The 20,624-nt window shown below is 35.6% G+C and overlaps 1 protein-coding gene across 1 annotated transcript; it reads right to left on the bottom strand.

The window, feature by feature from the left end:
* Nucleotides 1–7,736: 7,736 nt before the first annotated feature.
* Nucleotides 7,737–18,370, bottom strand: LOC129278676 (lysosome-associated membrane glycoprotein 1-like). The gene is made up of 7 exons (XM_054914821.2): nucleotides 18,005–18,370; nucleotides 17,133–17,358; nucleotides 15,492–15,665; nucleotides 14,912–15,090; nucleotides 14,170–14,374; nucleotides 11,949–12,113; nucleotides 7,737–10,471 (listed from the first exon to the last, which is right to left on the bottom strand). Exons 1-7 carry the CDS (start codon nucleotides 18,356–18,358, stop codon nucleotides 10,326–10,328), a joined length of 1,449 nt encoding a protein of 482 aa, XP_054770796.2. The 5' UTR covers nucleotides 18,359–18,370; the 3' UTR covers nucleotides 7,737–10,325.
* Between the last annotated feature and the right edge of the window lie 2,254 nt (nucleotides 18,371–20,624).

Below are 20,624 nucleotides of genomic sequence, written 5' to 3'. Positions count from 1 at the left end.
ACGTCGCAAGCGAGCGAAAATGTGACTTGTTTAAAATGAAACTCTAACCTTGTGAGACGAGATTTTGACATAATATTAAGGTATACCCTTTTCCCTTTTCATTTTCCTCCTTTTTCATTATCCTTTTTGTTTGGGGGGGGGGTTCTTGGTCGTGGAAATTTTGGGGTCAAGTGCCCCCAATATTTAATCAAATAGGGCCTATTTTCTCGGACATGCTTCTATCATTCTCGTAATATCATAGCCCATTACTTCAGGATAGAAAAAAATTCTCGGGCGCGTCGTGGTCTAGTGGTTCTGACTCTCGCCTTTCAAACAGAGGGTCATGGGTTCGAATCCTATCCATGGCGAGTTTTCCTTCAGCAAGAAATTTATCCACACTGTGCTGCATTAGAACCAGGTGAGATGAATGGGTACCCGGCAGGATTAATTCCTTAAATGCATGAGTGCTGAAAGGCAGCTCGAGCTAAAACCGGGGTAATAATGATAAAAATGCGCCTCGGAATCCCTCGGAATAGATTGTTTCTATAGATGGCGCTATACAAATGCCTATTATAATTATCATTATTATCATCATTATCATTCTCCAACACTTAGGCGCTCAAAATGCCAGAACAATGTAAGGGAGATGTGTAAAACGATTGGATTAAACTACAATGTATAAAACATACCCTCATTCAGGGGCGGCGGAACAGGTGGGCAGGGGAAATTATTGCCCCCCCCAAAAAAAAAAAAAAAAAAAATAAAATAAAATGAATGAATGAATAAAAATAAATAAATAAATAAACATATAAATAAATAAATATATAAATAAATACATAAATAGATAGATAGATAGATATGTGGATAGATAGATAAATCAATCCCGTAGGAAGAAAAAAAATGTTTTTTTTTCAATATGAAATGTGCCCTTTTATCAAAATTAAAATACCATTTCTGAAGTAACCAATTTTAGGATTAAAACAAATCAGGGAGAATGTCGCTGAAAATGTTTTTTCGGCCTGCCCCCCATTTTTGCAAGAGCCAGATCCGCCCCGCATAGTTCATGTTCTCATAAAACAATATAAAGTGTCCACGGTCACTTTCTTTTCAACGAACAAAATCACTTCAATAGGAAGGATGCGGTTGTAATTAGCGCCAGAATTGACAACTACGTGCATATAGGCGGATCCAGGGGGCCCGACGGGCAGCCGCCCTCCCCCCCCCCTATTGGCCGAGCAAAAAAAAGAAGAAAAAAGGGAAAGAACGAAAGAAAGAAAGAAAAGAAAAGAAAAAGAAGGAGAACACATAGAAGAAAAATAGAGAAGAAAGACAAATGAATAAAATAAGATGATGGGAAAACTTGGGGGAAAAAATTATTTCATGTCAGTCGCATTGCCTGTTAGGGGATTTACATATCTTGCTAAATATGGAGCTTAAAATATCAAGTTTTAAAGTCAATATACAAAATATATTTCAGCTCGTATATCGAACTTTCATTACTCTGTTTGATTTACAAATTGATTTTAAAAAGTGCTCTGTATAAAAATGTCAGTTTTAAGGTCCGAATACTAACATTTTCTGCTGCGCTGCGCGTTCACAAAATTTGTCAGGTATTTCCTTGTATTCCATAAAGTTCTTAAAATATCCCTATTCAGGTCTAATTGTCAAAACGTGTCAGCTAGCGCTACACGCTCGCATTTTGATTGACGAGTTATGTGTATTTCGATATTAATTCTATAATAAACTACTTAAAATCCCCATTTTATGACAGTTTTTCAAAAGTTTAAGCTCGCAATTTGCGCTCGCATATCAATTGTTAAAAATATATTAACTCATTCATCATATTCATAATTACAAAAGTGCTTGAAATGTCCAGTTTTCTGGCGATAAAATTAACAGATTTCGCGCTCTCATAGGCTTATTAGATTAATAAATAAGATATTGATTTAATAATTAAATTGTCCCTTTTTTTTTCAGAATGAAATATCGACAAGTTTCATCTCGCGCTTAGGAAGAGGAAGATAGTCATAATTTTCAAATGATGACAAAATGTCCTCAGAATGCCCCGGTCCTATGTCAAAACTCAAAGTAATAATAATGGAAAATATCAGCTCTTTATTAAGTGCGATCCATATACACCTCACAAATTTCCTACAAAGTGCTTGACATATAGAGCTTAAATTGACCCTTTTCAGATAAGAATATCAAATATTTTAAACTCGAGCTTCGCGCTCGCTTTATTGATTTTCATGATAAAAATGTATTTAGAATGCCCAGATTCTAAGTCTAAATTTGAAACACGGGCGCGCATGTTTATTCAGACACGCAGCTTGTTCTCTATTTAAATCATTATTCAGTTTCAGACCCAAATATCAAAATTTTTCTGTTCGCATTATTAATGTAAGAAGATCCCCAATTACTCATCCTTTTCATGACTTACAAAACATGAATAGTGTGTCCTGTTTTTAGGTCAAAATCTCGAACTTTCCGCTCGCGCTTCGCGCTTGCACCAATCGTTTAGTTATAGGCCTGTTCGCGATCACAAAAAGTGCTTAGAATTTCCATTCTTTAGGTAGAAATGTCACGAATTTACAGCTCGCGCTTCGCGCTCACATTATTTGATTGTTGAAAAATATAACGTCTTCATGGCTACTTGCAAGCAGTCCTTAAGAGGTTCATTTGTATCAGATCTTATTAAAAATTTCTGCTCACGCTTCGCGCTCGCAGTAATTATTTAGTTGCATACACATCTTGTTAAGGATCACAAACATTGCCCAGAATGTTTGAATTTTAGGACAAAATACATAAAACTTAAAAAAAAAATTGCTCGCACTTCGTTCTCGCACCATCTAAATAAGGCTTATGAGATTATAATTATACAAGAATAAGGCTAAGAAGTGACTATTAGAACTACCCCTTCAAAGACACAAACAAAAATCAACTTTGAGCCGCCGATCGGGGAAAATATGACCGAAATAAAATCCGCCCCCCCCCCCCCCCACCTATGAGGCTGGATCCGCCCCTGAACGTGAGTATATAATGTGAGAAATTGTACATGTACAACAGCTTTGACAACTCTCTCTTGTATTTGAAAATGTTGTGAAAGAAATGAATGAAGTACCATTTAATCTAAAATAATACATTTTAGGTAAAAAAAATCAAGGAAAATGTGGTTCCTTCAAATTCCTTCAAAACTGTTTGCTCAATATATCAACTTACATGTCACGAAACTTCAGGCAGAGGCGTAATCTCCTAGTGAAAATCTCTGTTTGTCTCCAAATGCCCCCCCCCCCCAAAAAAAAAAAAAAAAATTATTGCAAAGTGAACAATCATGATAAGTAATATTATAAATGGATCGTGTAAGTTAACATCTTAAGACAAAGTTGGAGAAATACAGCCGACTTTAAAATATAATGTATTCTCTTATTAGCAGGTGACGGGTTTGTAAAAAAAAAATGCAGAGAAAACTATCATTGTTCAATTACGGGAGAAGAATTTATCAAGACATCTTCTGGAAAGTTCATTTTTTCTTTGGTTATCAAAAAGTCAATAAAACTTTCAGAAATACAGTACTACGCACAATCCGTATTGTTGTTATTCATCACTGTTCACGTAATATAAAGCTGAGCCACGTACGACATTTCTCGGATTGATTGTATTGGTCATTGCGTAAGATCATTCTTACAATCGGGACAATAATCATTAGTCGGCCAGGGCGGGGGTTTCGGATTCCGGTGACCCGGCTTCGATTCCCACTTGGTGCGCTAGTGCCCTTTGGTAAGGCATTTCATCCTCATTACCAGGTCCCTCGGAGATGATCTTAATCTGTAGCTCCTCTGGTTGCTTGCTTATAAGCATTCATGCCTTCTTAGCAATCTGGTAAAAAAAAACACCACCATTAAAATGTAGGGGGCGCTATTGATTTAATTGTTGTTCGGCTTGTTCCTCTAAATTGAAATCCTATTTAGGATTGAAAATAAATCCGAGCAGTTACCATGGTACGGATCAATGAAAATTTTGATTTTTCTTTGAACCTTAAAGTAAAGATTGATTTTTACAACTTCTGAAGATTTACTTTTGAATCTTGTAGGATTTAAATCTAGGATTGATCCATAACTACAGTCGATATTAATTTATTTTAATATATCTAATGCAGTTTAGAAGTGGATGACAATACACCAAATGACAACAATATCCATTCAAGCATAATTTTCAACATATTTTTCTTCCAAACTTTATTATAATTATATCCTTTCGTAACTTGCACATTATGTGATTTAAGTCTTGATTAACACAATATTAAGAAGTGCAATTTACATTACCTAAATTTGTACAAACATCTCAGATGGTGACATTGATAATACAATGGTTACAAGACAAAACATGACGACATATGAAATGAGGATTTATGAATAGTGAATCTTTTCAAACTTGGCTATTTTTTTATAATTACCGGGGTACTAAAAACCCTAAAATATCAGCATTATTTCAATGTGAACAGGGAACCCCCTACCCCCCACCCCCATTACAATGAAACGAAATGCAAAGGCACATTTGTGTGTTTAAAACAAAGGGGACCAAATTATTCTGAGTGTCATTGATGTCACTTAATTTTTAGTTTGATAATCTGTCAAGTAGCCATTTTAAATTTTCATATCAAAACAACTTCAGTTCTGGTTTTAATAGTAGTACACAAGACACAATAACTATGATTAATAGCTTTATGCGATATTTAGAGCAGCAGTATCATATTACTTTATAAAACTTATCTCATTTCCTAAGATTATCTATTAAATAAATCATCAGTAATTTGTTATATAAATGACTCTGCGTTCAAAAGGAATTACAATGTCACCAAAAGGAGATATCTCATGCCACTACAACAATTACATTTAAATCTCAACAGCAGTCGTCTCATCGGAGTCTGGATACTGAAAGACTACACAATCATGGTATTTCATTCATTTGCATATTACATTCAGTAAAAGAAGAAATATCTCACAACAGTTTTAACCTATCTAATTGCTGCTACAAGGTATCTGTCTACCATGTCACTAGCTAATTACAATTCTTTTAGCAATGGATAGTAAAGATATTGCTGCAGTATAATCAACTACATGTATATGTGTCAATCAGTGTAAAGCATTATGTACATAGCGCAACACATGAATAGACTAATAAGACTACATGCAGCGAGGCTTCTTATTAAAAACTGAAAAGATCATTTCAATATCTGTATGAACTATTAACCTTTTGGTTTCAAACACGGAATATAACTCTATATTCCATGATGACATCATAAAGAGCAAAAAATAGCATTTCAACTGGTTTTGGACTCATCACAAAGTGATATGTGAAACTGATCATATGGCTATAGGGACATTGTCAAAAAATTGCTTTCAATTGCAAGTTTGTCTTGTAATCAATTCTAAATTTTACAATTGATAGGCGATCTGCCTCTTGACATATGGGCCCCGTTTCATAAATGTTACTATTATGGTAACTTTGCCATGGTAACGCTGATCACCAATCAATCAAAATCAAGGATTCCAGACAAGTTACCATTGGATGACAAAGTTACCATAATGGCAACTTTTATGCAATGGGCCATGGAGTGTTAAATAAACCAATTTGCCACAGATAAATCCTATCTATCAATTTTTAAATTGCAACATAAATTTGCAATTGATCATAAATATCGTCTTGCAATCCCCCTTATGTCTAGATATTTATCTTCTCTATCTACTCTTAAACAAATCATAATGCATCGAAAGATGAAGGAAAATGTCTACATTTTCTATACACCTTTGTAGCGTGACATACATGTAACATGCACATCCATGTACCCAGAACACATTTCCCTCCTATGGTTGAAAATTGATTCAAAGCTGCAATATTCCAACTGATTTTTTTTTTTCATATTCAAACATGAAGATTAAATATGAAATGTTTGTCTCGTTTTGTTAAGCAATGTTCATGTGCATTATGTGAAGAATACACTATTCCGGGCACCACTAACATAAATTACAGAATGGAATAATAGGCGGCATGTACATAATTGCTGCAAAGACTACGGCACTCACCGGCAAATGGTGAATTCGAACATCTCATCCATAAACTTATCCCCACCCACCACAAACACTATCATCATCATAATCTTCATAACTACAATCATCATCTTTTTATTATTACAATCACCAGCAGCTGTTACAAATATTACCATCACCATCATTATCATCATCATCACCACCACCACCACCATCCTCATCATCACCTCCATCCTCTCCTCCTCTTCATTAACTAGGCCTTTATCATTCAAGCAAAGTTTACAAAATGAAAATAACAATATGGAATATCAAGTTACTATTCCTACAAGTGTACATGTACCATGAAGTTTAATCCAGAGAAAAAGAAATGGAAAAGTTTTGAACCAATTAATCGTGGAGTTCTGTAAAAAAACATCAATCAAAATCCCCTCCCCAACTCAAGGATTAAAAAGTTGAGTATGCAATGATTTAAAAATACATGTTAAAATATTACTTTACTGGAGAAGTTTTAAGTAATCTCCCATTTTAGAGTTTGTGGAGGATGAATTTAGGAACTTTGATACATGTTGCTTATAATACCATAATATTACATCGAGTCATTTCAAGCTAGGAACACTGTTATCATAATGAGCTCTAGTGGGTGATTTCAAGTGTGGTGTTAATGTTCAGTGTTGGTGCTGGGTGTTGGTATTATTGTTGGGTTTTGGTGCTGATGTAGATGTTGGTGTTTGGTGCTGATGTGGATGTTGGTGTTGATACTTAGCATCAACACCAACATCCACTGGTGGAGATGTTTGTTTGGTGCTAGACATAGAGATACTGGTGTTAGGCATCAAGGTTTGCAATGATGTTGCTGATAAGAGTGTGATCCATGCTGCTATACCTAGCTCAAAAACTGATTTGGGGGGTTAAAAATTGATTCAATTTGCATTATTATTATTTCATCATCGGGTCATATAACTTAACACCAACCTCGCCATGAGCACGCTACAGAGTCAATTTCGCATGATATAAGTTCAATACATGTTCTGCTGAGTGTTCACTTCCTCTCCACACCTACACTAGAATTCAACACCCTACATGAAACCATCAATTTTCATTTAAACATTGACCTTAACATTTCAATTTTCTGGTGGAATACCACAACTTCATTACACTAACACCCTTAATATTCAAATGACGGTAGTGAGTTTGTGTAATCTTGAATAGCTACATCTGAAGCGACTTTTAAAGTACAAAATAATGATCTCATGCATCTGCATGAATCAAATCACCTAATGATAATGGCCCGTATTCTGAAGTCGGGTTTAACTTAAACTCAGGTTTAAAGTTGTGGTTTAAGTATGGGAAGCCAAAAGTATCAAAATTTTTATTAAGTTGTATGTTTCCTATATTTACTGTGCTCTTTCCTGATTCATCGATGGTGAAGACAATCATCTATTTATACTTCCTACACAATTATGAATGATTTGAGAGCAGAATGAGCTGAAGTATGATATCTCTACTTAAAGTGATTATGTAACAATTGGCTGTCCATACTTAAACCACAACTTTAAACCTGAGTTTAAGTTAAACCCGACTTCAGAATACGGGCCAATATCTTTAACAATTGAACCACATTTTTCCATATGTACTTAGTAACTACACATGTACACGACACATAAATGAAAAACAAATTGAACAAATTTGTACAGCTCAATACACAGGTCATTCAAAAATTTTCATCTTATTATTTCAACCGCATACCACTCACAATTTCTTAAGACATTTTATCATCAATCTGCAAGGAAACTTCACAGACAATTTGTAAACGATGCCAAATTTGACGGAAATAAGACCAATCAATTCTTTCTCATCTTACAAGGCTCATATACATGTATGTATGAGTAACGTTTACCACGCTGAATTCGTCCGATAACACAACACGATACAGAAAAATCACAGGAGACCTGTGCCTGTTATTTTGGTAATTGCTTGTATAATGGTGACTTTTAAACCTTTTCCTATTTTTTTTATCTTGGCAGAAATTTTGCACACACTTCTGCCCCCCCCCCCCCCAGATCAGGGCCAAGTTCGTTTACTGCCTCGAAAGCACAAGGCAAGGAAGGTAATACCTTCCTTTCACTTCCCTTACACATAACTGACAAAAGTCTGTTAATATAATTTCTTGCAAAAGATTTTATTGCTATCCGTTTTCATCATCTCTTGCTTTAAGAAACATAAAACAAAAAAAATCACAAATATCATATTCCCCTTCTAATTTAAATATCAAGGCAACAGGTTTTGCAATCTCGCACTGAATTTGATTCAACACATTCATTGCAATATCTCGAATTAACAACATAAATCTATATAAACTTAAAACATATTGGTAGAACCATTTCTTTGAAAATAATAATATACATCATATCATTCACAATATTAACTATACTAACATAAAATGTATATAAAATGAAAAACATGTCAGATAAGATTGCCAACTTGTAAGATCTAGTAAAGTAAATAGAAGATAGTTTATATTAAGCAATTTGAACAATAACAGAAGCAATTATTTTTTATTTTTAGAACTAGACTGACCTGACCTGATCGAAAATACCTTCCCCGTGCTTGACTCGAGTTGACCAGTCGGGAGTGGGAACCGTGCACCGACCATTTGCTCATTACGCACAGGAAAATAATCAAGTACTATGGCTCAAATTTACAACAACAAAAAAATTGATGAAACTAAGTAAGGAAACAGAAAGAGTGATACTATAGTTACTTGAAGTATGGAAAAAATATAGGCATTTTCATATACCGGTATATATATCTATATCATACACACAACCGTAAATAAACATTTAATAATAAACATTCATGTACTTCAACGGATACGAAAATAGATCTGATTATGCCGCATACAAACTGATATTAACTTATCAACAACATTCCATTATGCAAAAAAAGTGATCTCCATTGTATACAACCCAAATTTCAATGATTAAAAAAAAAGAATATGAGTCACTCTTCCTGGAGTTGCCAGGATATTATATCACAAACGCTAAGAGTGGGATCACACGTTAACACATACATTTAGGAATGCAAAAAATGTGGACACAAGAAATTTAACATTAGTATATTGACCTATGTATCTATCTGCAGATTTATGAAGCAAACACCTTCTCTTTCACCGGCTTTAGGCACCATTTGAGCATTATTCACACATATTATGGTTGTGCATTATCAAATATCAAAATGCAAAACCAAACAGAGAGAGCCGTGAACACCAACCATGATAGTGACACAGATGGATCACACTTCCAAATTTTTTTTTTTTTTTGTTTAACGGTATTTCAAGAGATGTATAAGAGCTACTCTTCTAGACAGACACAACAGAAAAACAAGAAATTTTGTTTGTATCAAAGATTTTTCAAACTTTGATGAAACTTTGGCAACTCCAGAAAGAGAAGGGGACATGACAGAGATGGTTGTTTCCATGACAACCCCTGAACCATCAAGATTTCTTCATGCTAAAAACAACCATACATTTGCATATTCAATATTCTATCAAGCTGCCCGCAGAAAAAAAATGTTTCAATTGTGCAAGGAAAAGGATGACCAGAAATGCAATAGATTTTGTGATGCCACAATGGTTTGAGAACAATAGAGGGAATAAACCTTAAATACGATTAATCCATAATCACCAATTTCACACTGAGTTAATATACCTCACGTGTCACGAGGAACATGCACTGAAGTGGTAACATCCATCCTGTTTAAGTCACTTTGGAATATCACTTTCAATGTGTTTAAATGACAAGTGTGAATGCCTTCAGGCATAATAGTGCATATTCTCAAAGGTGTTTTCAGAATACTTTGGTATATCACCATGGCTTATGCAGATTTATTGAATTATATCGAGTTTCCCTTTTAGCGCCCTTTGCAAAAATTTGATTTTTTAAATTTTTTTATAGTCTACGCAAGAAAATAAGCATAATTATGTACAAAAGTCTGCAGAGTCCATGGTTTTGTACCATGGTTCAACTGAAACCTCTTTCGAGAATGCGGGCCTTCCAGTTTAGATTCCTTATGTACAAGATGCTTTTGTGCCACTAGCCATCCTGCACCTACTAAGCCACAACCCAAAGATAACTGGGGCAAAGATATACTGTAAATATTGTGCTGGACCAAAATGGAATCGTGTTCAATGGGATCAAATCACCATCGTGAGATGTTCAGATGTAGGTTATTATCATAGCTGCTCTTGAGGGAAATGAAGAAATCCTGATGGGGCGGCTCTGTCCCCCGTCTTGGTCCAGACTAGACTGACTCGTAACCGGACTTTGAACTCCTCTGACGCCCGATCAGGTAAGCGACGAGCACGATGATGACCAAACCAGCAAGGGCGCAACCCACTGCAATTGGTACAATGTTGTTTAGCGAGCTGTCAGCTGGGCAAGGTGCCTCTGCAAAGGGGTGACAATATGAAAATAAATTAAATTTTGTTTTCCCTTTTAAAGTTATTATGAAATGTTTAATAACTAAAGGCCTGGTCCCACTGCCGACGGACATAAAACGTACTCGTAACGGATGCAACGGACAAGCAAAATTTTGGGATGGGTCCATCCGTTTTCATCCGCTCCAGACCATGGACAAAACGGGCGAACAATGAAACCACAGTGGACAGATGCTTGATGGATATGGAGCGTATGAAACACTTATGCAATGAGTACACAACGGATACAATAGCGTTTTCCAATGGATGGCAAGATTCTTTTCTGTTTTACATCCTCTCTGCATCCCAAAGTGCAGTGGGACCAAGCCTTAAGCCTCCTCCTAGGGGCACTCCAGGCTAAAAATAATATCTAAATAAGACAGGTAAAATTCATCATGAAAAAGCACTGAAATTTTCATCAAAATCTGATATGAAATTGAGTTTTAAGTTCAGTAATATGTTTTAATTCAGTTTTATACATGTCATCATCAATATGCAATTGGTGGAATGAAGCTGCCATGTACCTAAGTTCCATTTTCTTATTTCATTATTTGAAATCAAAACGAGTCCATATTTTCATACGTGTAAAAAACATGCCTCCTTTGTAATAAAATTAGTGTCAGCAATGATTATCTTACACAGTAGAGCAGTAATCCATCCTATTGTTTGCGTTTTTAAAGGACAAGTCCACCCCCAAAAAAATTGATTTGAATAAAAAGAGAAAAATTCAACAAGCACAACACAGAAAATTTCTTCAAAATCGGATGTTTAATAAGAAAGTTATGACATTTTAAAGTTTTGCTTGATTTTACAAAACAGTTATATGCATATCCTGGCTGGTATGCAAATGAGGGAACTGATGACATCACTCACTCACTATTTCTTTTGTATTTTATCATATCAAATATTCTAATTTTCTCCTCAATGTCAAGTGATACAACAATTAATTCCTCCCTGAACATGTGGAATTAGCATTGTTTAATATTATATGGCTCAGTCAAGTTGGTCCTTATTGTCAAATCTATAAAAAATGAAATATTGTATAATTCAAACAATAAAAAAGAAAAGAAATAGTGAGCGATGGACATCATCGACTGACTCACCTAGATGTGCATATCACTGTTTTGTGAAAAATAAGCGAAACTTTAAAATGTCATAACTTTCTTATTTTACATCCAATTTTGATGAAATTTTCAGCATAATGCTAATTTGATTTTTGTCTATTTATTCAAGTCAGCATTTTCCTGGGGTGGACTTGACCTTAAAAGAAAATTTTAGTGACACTACCCGGATCACGCCCACAAAGCATTTTTTACTTCCAACCAGGCACCCCATTTACTACACATGGGTGGAGAGTTTCAAATGTAGACAAACCTCGAACCTTGTGATCCAAAATTCAGAGACTTCTCCACTGAACCACTATTCATGCAACCTCATTGACCACTTACCTGTACCGTACGTCTGATTTGTATAAATTGCAAATGGCTGAATCTTGACATCATGAAGAATAAAGACAACATTGTCTGCATTTAGCTCGTCCTCGGATTGACAGCTGTAATACTTTCCTTTTGCTGCCTCGATCTTGCTTTCTTTCGTCGAGGCTGTGGCAGAACCTGAAATTGCAGAAGAAAAAGTCAATAAGGATTATCCAATATCAAGCAGTGCCACAAAAACTCTCATGAGATATGTGTTTAAAGATCATTTTAAAAATGTGGGAGAACATGCTTCTATAGTTTTTTTTTTCAATGGGTGATTTCAAGTTCAGTGTTGACTTTTGGTGTTGGTGTTAGGTCAATTTTTACACGATTATAACACAAAACATAAAATGAAGATGGCCCTGAAAAGTCACTCACTAGTTGCTGAGATGTCTATGATGTGATCTGGATCAGTTTTACAAACTCTGAATAAGTTTTGGACTAGGGGAAGCAATCCATTTCTACTTTTTAAATATACATATATATATATTTTTTCACAATGGGATCTTTAAAGGGATGGTCCGGGCTGAAAGTTTGTATAGCTTAATAAATAAAGTAGAATTCACTGAGCAAAATGCCGAAAATTTCATCGAAATTAGATAACATATAACAAAGTTATTGAATTTTAAAGTTTAGCAATATTTTGTGAAAACAGTCGTCATGAATATTCATTAGGTGGGCTGATGATGTCACATCTCCACTTGTTCTTTTGTATTTTATTATATGAAATTAGGTTTATTCAATTTTTTTCCTCCAAGAACTAGAAAAATTGGATTGACAACTGATTTAGTGCATTAGATATTTATTGCTGCAACTTATTTCATTATAAGGGAGACATATTATTCACACAAGTATGAAATAATGAAAAAATTATGATTTTATGTAATAACATAAGAAAATGAAAAGTGGAGATGTGACATCATCAGCCCATCTAATGAATATTCATGACGACTGTTTTCACAAATATTGCTAAACTTTAAACTTCAATAACTTTATTATTTGTTATCCGATTTTGATGAAATTTTCGGCATTTTGCTCAGTGAATTCTACTCTATATATTAAGATATAAATATTTTCAGCCTGGACCATTCCTTTAACTAATATTTGGGGGCTACTTCTATCCTTTTAATTTCTCCTTGATTTTTAAAGGCTATTTTTCGCACAAGTAATTATGTAGTAAATTGAAATACCATTATCATTTATTTTGACCATTTCAAGATATTAGATATATAAATGTATTGAACAGTATCATGATTTATTCCAATCTCTCTTCCTATCTATCCTGTTCTTTCACCTATCGTCTTTCCTGCTATTTCTCTCGATCTCTCTTCCTCTCTCTCTCTCTCTCTCTGCTCTACTGCTCGGTTCTACGTGTATGCACCTGTTAATGTTTGAACTAATTTTTATTTTGTATTTTATATATTCAATGTTATTATTGTATATTTATGTTTTAACAATATAATCATGTATTGTGATTGTTTTGTATGATGTACTGTGACTTATGTATGCGCTTAACAATGTAAATTTAACCTGCCGGTTAACCTAATAGGTGGCCGGGCCTGGTTTTTGTCATACTTGATCTATTTAGAAAATCAATCTTCTGCATGAGGGAGGATAATGACATTTTGGTTTGAAAGTTTTAAAATTTTAAGAGTTTGGGTGGTCCTTTTTCAGGAGCAACACTTGCCTGAGGAAGACACATGGTATACCGTGAAACCTACTACACTACTTTAATTTACTGCATAATTGATTTTCTAAACATTCTTGAATCCTGTTTGTGGCAGATCCTGGGGCAACTTCCGAAAACAAAGTCGCCCCGACGTGGAAGCGCCATGGTGTAGCGGTTCTGACTCTCGCCTTGTAATCAGAGGGTCGTGTGTTCGAATCCCACCATGGTCTAGCGTCCTTTGGCAAGGCGTCAATCCACACTTTGCCACTCTCACCCAGGTGCTAATTGGGTAACGGTAGGAAACAACCATCATTGTGGTTGGGTTAGCAAGTTTGCGCCTAACAGGATGCTTGAAATGCTATGAATCCAGTGACCGGGTAATAATAATTGTGAAGCGCTTTGAACAGTCGTAGATTGATAAAGCGCTACATAAATGCCAATTATTATTATTCCATTTTGGGACTTTTCAGGGGCGAATTTAGCTGTGATGGGGGTAAAAACCGTCCATCATCCTCTGTCACTCACCGTTCGTGGCTGAATCATTGAAGTTGTAGGTGAGCATCATGTTGGTGTTCTTGTAGACGTTGGAGGTGGTGTTGAGGGTGAAGTCCAGCTCCAGGATCCAGCCTTCCTTGAAGGTCAGAATGAAAGTGGAGCTGGTGTTGCTGGCTCCGCAAGTTGAGTTGGAGGGATTCGCGGTCTTGGGGAGGACTACGGTCTCAGTTTTGTTCTGTGCACAGAGATGGATATGAAATGAGGCAGGTTAAACAACTAGTATCAACACTGAAAGTACCTTGCACTGGATAGTCATTATCATTGTTATCATCATTATAGCCATACCTTGGCTTTTTGCACACACCATTTTACAATCAGGTATTCAGCATTTCTTTTGTGTTACATCGCATTTTCTTTAACCTTGCTTTTCTCTCTGTTTTTCAAAAAATCATAATACTGTGCATATATTATCTACTAATTTAAGACTGTTTTATCACATATTTTGAAATAATTTGGAAATAATATCGGTATTTATGCATATCTTAGTTCCTTTGACTGACAAGGTTGAAGACAGTGGTTAATGATTTTATTTTAAAAATCAGAGCTGTAAGGCCCAGATGAAGGAGGTATGACAGCTCAGTCGGTATAGCAGGTGTTTTGGATTCCAGTCACCCTGGTTCGATTTCCACTTGTTGCACTAGTGCCCTTTGGTAAAGGCATTCATCCTCATTACCTTAAAGTCATTCAAAGCTTTACAAAACACCACTCTCACCTTGTTCTTAGTAGTGTTATAAGTGATGTTGAATTCGAGGGACATGGTGACCATCATGCAGATCTTGTTATCATAGGTGATGTTCCAGTTGTCTGCCGGTGGGAAGGCGGTGGTCATGGGCGCCATGCTGGAGGTGGGGGCTGGCGAGGTAGAGGGCGTATCTTGAGGGCACTGCGATACTATGATCATAAAACAAGGAAGAAACATGGTGGGAGAGATTGATCAATTGTTAATATAATTTTGAAGTGAAAGTAGTCTGAATGTATATACAGGTTAACTTGCGTATAAGATCAACCCTTAAATAAAGTCAAATATTTTCCCATGTCGAAGCAATTATTTAAACCAGATTATGGAAAAGTGGTGTTACAGTCCTCTACTTTGTCCAATTTCTCCTAAAGTCAAACAGAAATCTGTGGTCCCAAAAGACTTGACTTAAAGGCAGAGTTACAGCTCAACACTTGCCTCGTTACAGTTTTGGTGATATAACTGGAGCTGGAATTGCCCTAACACCAAAAGACAAATAAATCACAACCATTCTCTATCCCAACCCAGGTTTTTTTTTTTTTATCAACTCTCTTACCATTTCCAAATTTATTGTCTACGATATCAGCTGTTTGAACTTTGACCCTTGAGAAGGTGACATTGGCGTCCATGTTGACCTTAAACATCTGGAGGGCATTGCAGAGGTAAGAATTACCATTGTTGACCATGAATGTGGCACTGGGAAGGGTGGCAGAGTACATCACCAGCTGACCTGATCAGGGGAATAGTACAGATATATTCACTGGTTAGTGGGGCAACGGTAAAAACTATGACATGGACACATGACAGATTCTTGGTCAATAATTATCTTAAACCACAGGAGCAAAATTAAACAATGAAAGTAAGTATCAAGAAGGTGTGTGCGCTCAATAAGATATCACACATATTATCATTATTATTAATCAACAAAGCATAGTCACATTTTGTCTCATCCACTTGTGAAAATGCATATCAACTTTATTCATAGTCCCCTCATTAGATAAATCTAAATGAAAAAACTAAGGAAGACTTGAAAGTTAACTGTAACATTGCTTCAGTTGACTTTTAGCCGGTACTGTAAATACCATGTGCGACCCTACAGTACCATATCACTAAGGTTTCCCTATTGCATCAACAGATAGTTTTCCCATCGCTACGCAGAACGCTTTCAAGAACAAAGAAAATGTATTGTTAAAACTCTTAAAGGGGAAGTCCACCCTGACAAAAAGTTTATTGTAAAAATAGCAGAAAAAATGATAAAAAATATTGCCGAAGGTTTGAGAAAAATTCATCAAATAGTTAAAAAGTTATTAGAATTCCAATTATTTGATTTGTGACGTCATATGCGAGCAGCATTCCTACATAGCGAATGGTAAAAGATCAATGAAATGTCATTTTCTCAGAAAATTGAAAATGGTTTTCACTTTACTTTTTGTATATCAATAGACAAATCATTTCACACCCGATCTTGAATAAAAAACAAAAATAAGTCATCAGGAACCATGCGAAATTTGAAATTCATGCAATTTATATTACATAACACATGGGGCAGCTGCTCGTCTATGACGTCACAAATCCAAAACTTTGAACTCTAATAACTTTCTTACTCTTTAACGGATTTTCATCAAATCTTCACCAATATTTTTTACTATTTTTTCTGCTATTTTTACAACAAAGTTTTCTTCAGGGTGAACTTCCCCTTTAATAACAATGAACGACCTAGAATTCATTGTCGAAAACTGGTGAATCAAAATGAAAGTTTGGTTCTGGACTCTTGACAAACAAGATATTTGCAATTTTTTGTCAGCTCCGAAACGTAGGACGAACTGCTGTTCCGGATTACAAATTTTTCACAAAGACCTCCGAGCTTTTCATTGCCATTCGACGGACATTTTCGATACATGTACTACGTTCTAGAATTTGTTCTGCCTGTCGGTGGGAAAACTTGCTAATATTTCAAGTTAACAACAATAATAACAGAATTATAGCATTTCAAACATATTTTCATGGTGCAATAATAACATTTTATATAAAATATATTTAGACTTTTTGGGAAGCCAGGGTACAATCCTAAATTAATTTAATAATTAAACAAAATGGCATTCATAATTTGGTACCCCCTGGTACCAAATAATTCTTTATCTATTTGTATAGCATTAAAACACACGGAAAACCTTTGCATCCCACTTCATATTCATACCGGCCTTGGTGCTGTTAGGGAACAAGGGATCAGTGTGGTTGAGCGCAAGAGTTATGTTGGTGAGGGCGGAGTCGTTGGCGGACATGGTGAAAAACTGCTCAAACTTGTTGCCGTAAACGGGATCGTCAAAGACGAGGGTTAGCTTGGGCATGGTCTCGTTGCTGCCGCAAGCGCTCTTTGCAGCGTCAACCGATGCTTCCTGGGGCAGACTGAATGTGATTGTAGACTGGATAAGCAGACAAACATACAGAAAAATTACAATTTGCAGATATTCATTTAATACAATTGCATGCTGAATCGTTCAATTCGACCCACATAGTTTGCAAAATGTATGGTTCTTTATGGAACGAAACACACATATGCATGTAAGATTGATAAAATTGTATATCATATCTAATTCAAGAGAAGGCAAAAGCCTTGGATTTAATCAGCATTGGGAATTGTTCATTTAATACCATGAACAGATATGGCTGATCAAGCAAATTAATATGATTTTTCTACCTTTCTGTGATAACTGAAGCTTAATGTGATAACTGAAGCTTAATACTTCTACGGTCCTGGCTTGTTCATTCAGGTTTTTGATTGAGGACATAATTTGCCTATATTTGATATATGATCCAGAGTATTTCAGCCGATGTTTAAAATTTTGGAACATGTTTCAGGAATTCAAGTGAAAATTTCCTCCATTAAAGTTGTATGTGGATTGACCAAAAGATTCAATATTTAATTTCAATTTCTGTCAAAATGAATTATATCAATTTAATCATTAAAAATTGTGTAACAAATGAAATGTTCTCACTTCATCTATGTATCAAATCTTTTAAAGATGAATTCATGATCATCGTGGTCAATAAATTACATCTGAAACTCACTTGGACAGTTTTGTTCTCTGCATTTATCATTTCATACATGATTGAAAATTTAGCTTCCATCTGTTCCAAAATACAGGACTTGTTGCCGTTGTCCAGCATCCAAGTTGTCTGTGTGGGCATCGGCGTCGTGGTCGGTGCAGGGGTTGTGGTCATCGCCTTGGTAGTGGTTTGTGCCTTAGTAGTAGTAGGTGCCGCTGTGGTGGTTGGTGCCTTTGTAGTTGTTGCCGCCGCTGTAGTAGTAGGTGCCGCTGTGGTGGTAGGCACCGCTGTGGTGGTAGGCCCCGCTGTGGTGGTAGGTACCTCTGTGGTTGTTGGTGCAGCCGTGGTGTTAGTGGCATTGGTAGTAGTTCCCATTGCCAAAATTGCTCCTACAGACAGAAGAGAAATGTACACGATGTTACTAAAATATGGTTTTGGTTTAAAACCAACAATCGTCTAACCCAAACCATAGCTCCTCTGGTGATACATGTGCATATAGTACATGTATATGTATGTACCACAGGTGATATGAATCAGTCGATTAGTCCCAGGAACTGCTGGACAAGCATCCTTTGGCATGATCTGCCACTCTGCCCCTTGCTGAAGCAAGATACACCAAGAAAGAAATTCCTTGCACATTGATGCATGACATGGTAGCCATGCTGCCGCATGAGGCCAGGTGACTCTGTACAGTGCTTAGATCATAGATATACATGTACATACTAATAACGCTAGAGGGCGTACTTCGTCAAATCGCTGTGATTACGCGGAGACCGGCCACCATTACTCGATAGTTCTTCTCAGCCTGCCATGCGCGTACAGTACCTATGGGGCATGTACAGTGATAGCACAGAAACGGAACAAAATGATGACATATGAGCGCGAAAGCAAATGGAAAAGTTAAATAGTATTGAATGCACTGAATTAAAGTTTAAATTAACAAAAAATCTAATAAAACTGAGAACAAAAATGCCTATTATAATAGCGCATAATATACAGGCCAATGATACATCCCCAATTGTTTTTGCTTTGGTCATATTAAACATTTCGATACATTAATATGACTTTTCTAATGATTTTGGAAGGGTTGAATATTAAAAATAACATGTACATGTAGGCCTAGGCATAACCATGGTGCTGATAATTTATTTCTTCATTTTTAAAATAATTGTTATAATTTATTTTCCATATATAGATCTACACATAGAAATCATATAGAATAGGGCCTTTTCCCCATGGTTTTAAACGTCGATGTAACCGTCATCACACTAACTTGTGAGTCATGAAATGACTCTTTATTGATAATATTTGAAAATGATTTATGCATTGGTCCAGTTTATTGATGAATCTATCAGTTTATGATTTAGATTTCCAATGTTGGCAACCATCCGATCATTTTGATTACTTTCTTACGTGCAAATCAATGTAGAAAAGTTTGTTGACAGCAAAATTTGCATATCAAATGCGCGCCTGCAGTCGTACAATTTTGCAATGTATACAGGAGGCCTATAAATGGGGGGAATTATGTTTACAGTACTGCCTTGCAAACATGATAAACAAATTACAATGCGTGTTTAACGCAACATACAAAATTTTCTCTTTGATTTTCTGGAAATCTAGACTTGATTCACCCTGGCTGAAACACTAAGCTGATCGGCAAACCGGCTGAAATATTCTGTTGATATTTCGCTGGTGATCCCATGATTGGACCAATATTATGTGAACAAATCAAGGAACGAATAATAAGGAGAGGAAGGAGGAGGAGGAGAGGAGAAGAAACAGAGCGAGAGTGGGATATTATAATTTGTATTATACTAAAAAGAATATTATTACTACAACTGAGTGTATCAAACCAATTGATAACAATATCCTGAAAGATCTAGATACATGCAAACTTAATAAACTTACCATTAAAACTTTTGCAAAATTGTGAGTACGAAAACCAAACATAATATTAAGCAATAATAGGCCTATTGTGAAACTGACAAATACTTGGAATAAGATATTAAAATTGTCGGCTGTTGAGTGATCATCCTAATTTACCTGTCTTAAAATTGTGTTGATTGAATTTGAGTGTGTCGCTTGAATACTAACTTAATGGCAAAGAATTCCAAACACTGGCACGTACTGGCCTCTGGCTCTGTATATAAACAAGATATATATTTGCAGATTCCATTTTTTTTGTGTCATTTTAAAAGTATATACTAATTTGATATTCTCATTTTCTTCTTTTGATTTCATTGGCTAGTATGGACCCGAGTTTGATCATTCAGGTTTGTTTTTATGATATATACGATTTTCATGGATGAACAAAATTATGTCAGGTTATTACAGGGTCGCGTAATGATTTTGATAGTGGTGGGGGCCGCCGGATGCATAAAATCACAATCATTTATTATGTAATGTTCATTTTCACTTCAGGGAGGGGTCCGGTCGCGCCGCCTGTTCTTGTATACTTTTATCTTGATTGTGAATTTGCTTGAGTGCTTATGTCACTTTAATTACACCCCACCCCCTAAAAAGAGAATAAAATAAACCGATTCTAACTTAAAGAGAAGGGTATTAAAAGAAAAAATTTTGGAACAATAAAAAGTCATTCTAGATATTTTTAAAATCAATATCTCATTTTCGGTGCCATAAA

Source organism: Lytechinus pictus, chromosome 16 (genome assembly GCF_037042905.1).
Source record: "Lytechinus pictus isolate F3 Inbred chromosome 16, Lp3.0, whole genome shotgun sequence".
In the NCBI taxonomy this organism is placed as follows: Eukaryota; Metazoa; Echinodermata; class Echinoidea; order Temnopleuroida; family Toxopneustidae; genus Lytechinus; species Lytechinus pictus.
The sequence above is the reverse complement of the archived record's forward strand: the minus strand, read 5'-3'. Positions and strand labels throughout refer to the sequence as shown.